The following is an 8713-nucleotide window of genomic DNA, read 5'->3' on the forward strand; positions in this document are numbered from 1 at the left end:
GTGAGAAAAACATGAGTCTCCACTCAAACCCATTTTATATTATAAATTTTGTATTACAAAACTCATTTATAATATAAATTGAGTTGAAATGGGGCATTATGTATTTTCTCTCACACGTTCTTAAGAAATTTTGTAAAGGGACACGTCAATTTATATTATGCTGGATTCTGTGAAATATGTTTTCTATAATGAAACCTATACGTTTTCATTGAATTTGTAATGATTTGGACGTCTGGTTCAATAATGAAAAAATAAATTAACTCAGTTCAAAGTTGGCACCCAAAATAAAATATACGGGATCAAGAAAGTACGTGCATAGTATTTATTTTACTTTTGACAGTGAAGTTACATTTCGCCATAGCTTTTAAATGAAAGTATTTAAAACCAATTTAATAAACTAGCGGGTCCCCGCAATTCAGCCTGTGTCCTTCTTCTTCCTCAATTTAAGAGGCCAGCTCTTGTCGGTGCAGCTCCTTCCATTTACCTGTGTCCTAAGGGAGCTAATTTCGCACCCAGATAATGAGTGATCTATTTAAGCCTATGTTTCTTCCCAGGATCTAGAATATCTGCGTAGCAACACTACCGAACTATATTACCGAGTTACTTTCACATATATAATACCTAAAGATAGGATAGTGTCATTGTAATTATCTATAACGACCCTCTAGGACATAAATGATAATAATTCATGCTAGTTAGTTCGTGGACAGCCCTTTCATAATAAGAAAATTGTGTGCAGTCTGTACCAATGCTTGTAACAGCGATCTCAAACCCGGATGTCAAGTATGTTAGCCGCACCTACTATTTAACGGTAGAAGGCTTATGTGCAGTAATGGACTCGTGAGCGATAATAGAGGTAATATGAGATTTAGCGGTTTCGTCTTAGAACAATATTGGCTTTGTATGTACCTATGAACAATGCTACCTTTTTAAAGAGTGTCATTTGTTTTTAGAACTTTTAAGATTGGAATATAGTGATAAGAACTTTACTGAACTACCAATAGTTAAGGTTGAAATTGAATTATATTTTGAAATGTAAAATGTAATACATTGACAACAACTGTATCAAGTCAATGATTTTGTATATCAAAATATGTTGATGTGTTAACTGAACACCTAGCTAAGTAATATCAATTATGAAATATATTTATAAGCTTGTACTTACCTATATTTCAATTAATTCTGCTGATATCCATTAAAGGTGTGTAAATAACCACTTTTGTTTGTGTATGATTTTAAATGCACAAAACCCTAAACCAATAGTAATTATCAATTTTACAGGGAAGCTATGAATGTAAAATTACACACAATTAAATGAAATTTATTGACAAAGTCATAACTGCGGTAATGTGAACGTGTTTTATGAACACAATGAACGAATTTTCATAAATATGGTAATTCTGTTTACATTTTGCAGTATCATGATTGAAATATGTTGAGCTTTTTGTTAAATTAAAATTACCGTGACTTCATTTGTTTGGTCATTCACTTAATTAACTTCTGATGTGATTGTGTACTGTGATTTTCTTTTGTTATTATATCATGTTGATATTCCAGAGTGTTTAATTTCCTTCCGAAAATATTTGCATAGCATTTCGATTACTTGTATTATGTTTGTGTGTGTGTTATTATGAACTGTGTATTTGGGAGTTTCAAATAAAATATAAAATTATAAATCTTCATCACTTTAATTTATTTGTATAAATAACCATATTACTGATAATAATATAGAATGATCACTTGTTTTCGCTATTTACAATCATATACTACAGCAGTCTTTAAAATTTTAATATCTATACACTTGATAACGAACAGGCAATAATAGTTCACTTACATACATTTGGTATAGCACTTACATTCTAATAATTACAATATTTACAGCGCGCTTCTAAGACTACTTTATTTACAATTATGACTGGAAGGTGGGCAGAGTGCCCGTCTAGACTAGGTAAGCTTGCACGGCGTTGCCCGTGTCGACGAGCGGCGGCGGCGGCGGCCACTGGCGCATGTCCCGCCGCCGGCCCGGGGCCATGCCGTGCTCCAGCGACGAGTAATCAGAGTCTATTGATGAATAAATATGATCTGAGATCGGCCTTCCATCTGGCCCGTACGCCACCGCCTGCGTCTGCCTCACAGCTGACGGCGACTGCCGCACTTCACTACTATACTCCGGCGGGGCGCTAGCACCTTGCCCTCCTCCCAACACAGGTGATCTTTCAGGGAAAGGCAACGTGCGGTTCCCACCGTTAGGCACCGACGAATCTAACGTATAAGTATTCAAACTCTTTCTATAGTTGTGGCTCCGCGCCTTATGATTCGGCTGCGATTCCGGCATCATGTACCTGAGGCGCTTCCAAAACCTTTTCTCGCCCCATCGTAACCGCGACCCCGTTTTAAGATAGGGACGCAAATCGGGGTCGCACATCGCATCCGCCACAACGGAGTATTCTTCTATTAGTACTAGTTTATAAATACACCCTTTCAACGCATCGTGCAGCCCCTGACGGAATTCGTATCGAGACCATTCCGTTTGCATGAAATTTCTCGTTAGCACGATGATTATTCGTTTCGATGCTTCCGCGGTCTCGACGACAGGCGGCGCGCATTGCATGTACTGAGCGCCGTGGTGTGGAATGTCTCTATAATGAAGGCAGAGTCGGTATGATGGATTCCCGTTTTCTAGTTCATTCGCCAGTGACTGAACGACAGATTCTTCATCTTTCGGGCTGTAGCAAACATAAGCGTCGTATAATTTTTGGCTCTCTTCAAATGCGCCCGAGAACGAGAACACTCTTATGCCACAATTTGTGTACAGCCACACTCTGAGTGAATCTCTAAAAAGGAATAGTACGACGAGGGCCAATAAAATTAACATAAAGCCGGTGAGCGTCGAGACCATCATGGGAACATAGTTGGACACAAGCATGTTTCCGATGACTGAATTATCAGCATAATAATCGCTGCAGGCTGTACCGTTTAAATTGAGCTCTTTTTTCTGAGGCGGCTTCGCGTCGCCGTTCCAACACCATACGTCGGTAATGTCGATGATTTTTTGCGCATTCTCAGCCAAATATGCAGTTAACTCTTGTAAGTAGCGACATTTGCAAGACCACAGGTTGTTGCCCAGTGACAAAGCTTTTAAATTAGGGTTGTTGTTAAAAGTCCATACGCCAAAATCGACTAGTCTGTTGCCGTCAAGGCGTAACACTTCTAAAGATTTTAAAGAAAGGAATGATATGTTAGCGATATGGCTAATGAGATTGTTTTGTAAGAACAATTCTTTCAAGCTACTCAATTGTAGGAATTCATACCCTTTCAGTTCTTTTAGTTTGTTGTTGCCCAAGTGTAGAATTTGTAGAGCATTCAAGCCGGCAAAAGTTCGATTTTGTATGCTATCGACGTTGCTGTTGTTCACGTACAGCGATCTCATTTTCTGCCTTCCAATAAAAACGTGGTCTTGTAGTTCCTTTATATTATTTCCATCTAAAAATACCTCGGTTGCATCCATGGGTATTTTGTGCGGTATTTCTATTGACGATTGTCCGGAACAGTCCACAACGTTGGTGTTCCACAATGGATCGTGGTAACAGGTACAGTTTTGAGGGCATGTCATTTCACAGTCACACGCATCATAGTCGCAGCAATGACAGATTGCAAAACAATGAGTCTCATACTTACAAAGAAAGTCAGTTGTTTTTAAGTTAGTTAGGGGCACATGAGTTCCACTTCGAGTGTTCGTCATTTTACACAAAACATTTTCTAAGTCCATCACACGCGGATATTGTCTCATAGCGGTCATATTGTTTATGATTGGTAACCACTCCATAGTACAGTCACACTGAAACGGATTCCCGCCGATATAAAACTCAGGTAAACTTTTATTGAGCGGCACTGTAGCTAAACGCATACTATTAAGTTCTAAATGCACAAGCTCATTAGCATACATGTCCACACGCGTCAAGTTCTTTTTATCGAAAAACGTATTCACATGAATATTATTTAAAAAGTTATTGTTGATAAACAACAGTTCAACACTATTAGGAATCGCCATCGGCGATATTTCCGCTATACGATTATGGCTAACGTCCAATGTCTTTATACGGATCTCATCTTGCAACTTGTAGTAGTTACCCAAGTGTTCAATGAAATTGCCGTGAATGTCTAACCACTTTAGATTGCTGGGCACAAACGCGTAATCGAACCACACTAGATGATTTTCCGATAAATTGAGCCACAAAAGGCTCGCGAGCGTCGAGAACACACCGTTGATGTCAGACAGGAAATTCCCGTCGAGCCGGATGGCCTCCAGTTGCATATTTCTGCTAAAAGTCCCTCTCTCGATTGACTGGATCTTGTTCTTGGCGATGTTAAGCACTTGTAAGCTCGGTAAGTCCCAAAACATTCCGACGGAGAGATTCCCAATTTGATTGTCAATCAGTCTCAGTCCCGTTAATTGGTTTAGGTTTTTGAAGGAACCATTTTTGAAGTTGGATATTTGATTCTCTCCGAGGTCGAGTGTTTTCAGGAAAGAGAGTTCCCACAATGCGTCGGGAACCTCTAAAAGTTGATTGGAGCTCAAATCCAACTCTTTTAAGTCAGAGCAATTTTTGAAAGCTTTGCGGTCAATATTTACAAGCAAATTGTTGTTGAGAGTCAATTTGCTTAAAACAAATAAACCGTTGAACAAGTTCTCATCTATTGTATGAAGCCGATTCTCCGCTAGATTTAGCGTATGTAGATTATACAGCGGCAGGAATGCGTTATCTTCGATGTAGCCAATAGAGTTGTTCTTCAGGTTCAGTATTTGAAGGAAGAATAGATCTTTGAATGTTTTTCCGTCGATTCTAGTTAAGGCATTGTTGGATAAGTTCAAAACTATTAAGCGTATTAATCCCAAAAATGTTCCATCATCAATATGACTACTAGTTAGTTGATTGCTCGATAAATCCAAAACAATCAGCTGTTCCAAGCGATGAAATATTCCTCGAGCCAATTCAAATAGAGTATTATCGTTAAGGTATATTTCTCTTAATTCTCTAGCATTAGCAAAAAGGCCTTCGGGCAGTGTATGTAGGTGGTTATGTGATATGTTCAGGACTCTCATTGATACAAGTCCGTTGAAAGCCTCACTTGATATGTCAGAGATATTATTATGTTGTAGATATAAATGTTGCAAGCTCCTTAATTTTAATAATTCTGAATCTTCAGGCAGCGACTTAATCTCGTTATAACTCAAGTCTAAGCCGTGCAAGTTTGATCCGCAGCCTTGTCCGAATCCAAGTTGTCCTACTGTTCTTATTCTATTGTGCGTCAAATTCAATGTGCTCAAATTTTCCAGAGAGCAGAACACGCCGGAAGGAACAAATTTTATGTTATTCTGAGCGAGATCCAACGACTGCAGTTCCGACAATCCATTGAAAGCATTCAGAGATAATTCTAAATTCTTAGTAGGACTCCACTCGAAATTCTTGGAGCGTATCTTTAACTTCTTTAATTTCTTCAATTCGTGAAAAGTATTGTCTGGCACTTGTAGCAATTTGCAGTTGTTTATTGTGAGTTCGGTGAGCGCTGAAACTGGACTAAAGTAGTGAGCCCTTAGAGAGCTTTCAAAAAGTAGTAGATGATTGCACTCAATAGCCAGCCGGCTAGTGTCCGAATTCACTGAGATGATGCTGCTGCCGTCACCGTCCAGAGTGCGTATCCTGCAGAGCACGCCGCCGTCCGATCCGCGGTCCGCGACCCGAACGCATTTGTCCGAGCCGTAGGGCAACACCGCCGAACCGACGTGCACCAGCGCACAGAGTACTGCCGTTATAGCGTACATTATCACAGAATTTTCATTTCACCACAAAACGTCTCATAAACACACCCCGTGGGTCGATATCACCATTTCCGAAACAAAGTACGTGGTACACTTGAGCGCTGAAGAAAAACTTCCTAGCATTTCACTGCACTGTAGTCCGTTACGTACTCGGTTGTAATAGTCCTTATTTGTTGAAGTTGATTAAATTTTTCACTCATGAATTTGTTGTTTATCGTTTGAGATCAGTTTGTGTATTAAATATTTATTGCGTGAAGTAGGGACCGGCGCGAGGTGTAGCACGACCTTCCCGCGGCGCGGTTTGCGTTGCGACTGTCAAGCGGAGCGCTTGACTCGTGGAAGTAGCAGAGGGGCGCGCAACTTAGTCTTCCCCGTCCCCCGCGCCCCTCGTAAGCTCTTCGCATGTTTTTTGAGAGCGAGTAGCGCTATCTAGCGTTGAGTAGCAAAACTAAAAATGGTACTCGCTTAGCGATTCAAGTTAAAACTCATTAACATAAAGTAATGCTATCAATGCTAAGTACAGAAAATAAGCCGTTTATAATAATTTATGAAGAGGTTTACTAGTCGTTTCATAACCAAGCGTGGAAGTAATAACATTCAAGATGGTTAAACTCTTAATGCTTATTGAGCAATAGTATCTTATAACTTTATTAAAAGTTACCATGGTGGTTACTTAATAAATCAATTCAGTCTTTCAATTAAACCAACCAAGTGATGAAACAGAAAAATTGTAATTCTCGTGAAAATGGGTAACTTGATCTATTCGTTGAAGCGAAATAAGTAGGAACTTTAAGTATCTAGGTATGTATATTCGTGAAAATTAATCTATATATACCTACAAATAACATATATAATTATGAGAAATATTAAAAGATTATCTTTGTTTAGTAACAAATAAAGAGCTGATTAAGAGGGTCGCAATGTCCAAATAACATACAGAACATTCTATTGTTGACAGAAAGTTACCTGATGTTTTGTGTAGAACTGTCCTTTTACTTACTTTCACAATAGTTCATCAATATAAAAGAATGTTGATACTCGTACTTACACGTTCAAAATGTATGCATTAGTGTGCATAAACTTCAAAGCTTTTAAATAAACCCTAAGGTTTTAAATAAACCCTATAAAAGTTTAACGATGCTTCGACACAGTTCAAAACTATCCGTAATTATAATAAAAGTAGGTACTAGCTCCCACACGCAGTTTCAATCGCGACCCGAGGGAACTACTTCCAACACCCATATAAAAAAAAGTAGCCTTAACTTTAGTGGACTATATCAAATCGGTATGCTTGTTTCAGCGTGAGGAAGTTACAAACACGCACAAACTTTCACCTTGATAATATAAGTATATAATAAACATATTTTATACATCACAACCGGTCGGTCGCCGGAAGACGCTGGATGCAGGTCGCTTCCAACAGGTATCTGTGGAGATCAAAGGGGGAGGCCTATGTTCAGCAGTGGACGTCCTATGGCTGAGATGATGATGATGATACATCACAAAATTATAAAGTCCAAATATCTAAATCTCAACAGAAAAAAAATGCTGACGACTTTTAAGAGCTTTTAATATTAGAACATCTATTAACCGCTAGATGGCACCACCACAGCGAAGTTATGCAACGACCAACGTAAATCAGAAAAACACCCAATCTGCGTACATTTAATAGACTTTAGAATTTTCCTACACAAATTCATTGGCGTAAATCACGTTTGCAAGCTCATAAAAACCATTATGGAGGCACTTTCGAAATTTTTACCGACACTCATAACGAAATTTGAAAATTCACAAATGTTTTATTGTGTCCTAATGTTTTTATCGCACTTCGTAGCTATATCTGACGTAGCTACGGAGGGAGAAAAATGGAAAAGTCTTGTTAAGTGAGAGTATGTTCTGTATTTCTGGTAAATAATTTGCGTATCGCTTTTTATAGGCTTGACGTTAATGTATATTTTTGTATGAGTTTACTTTGAATTGAAGCTTAATTTGTCAGTATGTGTGAAGGGGGATTATCTTGGAATATGTTTCTGTTCGTGAGCTTTATAATGGACAACGTGGATTTATTATTAGTTTTAATAAAATACGTTGTTGTTATTTATTTTGAGATTAGAGTGTACAGTAACGAATTAATTATTTTCATTACATTAAGGGAATATAACGTCTTGCAAAAATAGATGGATTCTTTAGACAACATACATCAAGTAATTAACCCACCAAGACGTAATCACCTTAATAACTATTGACAGCAAAACAAATCCATAAAATTAATCCCCAGCCTTAATGTGTCATACCGTGACGTAATAATGGTACCCATTAAACAAAATGGGACAAAAATGGGACGTTATGACCACAACCACGTGGGCGGTCTGTACCACAAAGCGACCACAAGTGAAATTCCTCTTCAAATACTTGGAAAATGTTGCCACGTACAAAATTATATGTGGTCCAGTGTAATGTTTGGTTCTACTTGTGTTAAAGGGTTTGATGGCAAAAAGTTCGCAGCGGTCAAATATTTGCACTGCGGCTAATGTTGCGCGTCTAAGTTTATAATTGCACGCGAATTGGTGTCGGCCACTAAACCAACATATTTTCTTTGAGATACGGAGAATGGTAGGTAGAATTTTAAAGCCTCGTAACCATTTAAATATATACATATTGTTAAGAAAAGAAAATCAAACGGTAATACTTGAAGATTAATTTATTTATTCAATATTTTATAAAAGTAAGTAGTTAGTTTAGTACTTCATTTCAGTCTAGGTACTATAATGCCCACACAAAGCCAAAATGTTTAACACTAAAGTTTCTCTCATACACGAAAACATAATTCATATAGGTAAATGTGCTTAGGTCGCCTGTCCACAAGGCCTTGACTGACAGATCGAGATCAAG

The 8713-nt window shown here is 38.2% G+C and overlaps 1 protein-coding gene across 1 annotated transcript; it reads right to left on the bottom strand.

The window, feature by feature from the left end:
- Positions 1–1669: 1669 nt before the first annotated feature.
- LOC124633963 (toll-like receptor 7) lies at positions 1670–6120 on the bottom strand. Its single transcript, XM_047169348.1, has one exon. The coding sequence runs from the start codon at positions 5822–5824 to the stop codon at positions 1940–1942; it is 3885 nt and encodes a 1294-aa protein (XP_047025304.1). The 5' UTR covers positions 5825–6120; the 3' UTR covers positions 1670–1939.
- Positions 6121–8713: the final 2593 nt, after the last annotated feature.

This window comes from Helicoverpa zea, chromosome 10 (assembly GCF_022581195.2).
Source record: "Helicoverpa zea isolate HzStark_Cry1AcR chromosome 10, ilHelZeax1.1, whole genome shotgun sequence".
In the NCBI taxonomy this organism is placed as follows: Eukaryota; Metazoa; Arthropoda; class Insecta; order Lepidoptera; family Noctuidae; genus Helicoverpa; species Helicoverpa zea.

Excerpts from the sequence above, each read along its gene's own strand:
- LOC124633963 (XM_047169348.1), bottom strand. The coding sequence starts at position 5,824 with ATGTACGCTATAACGGCAGTACTCTGTGCGCTGGTGCACGTCGGTTCG.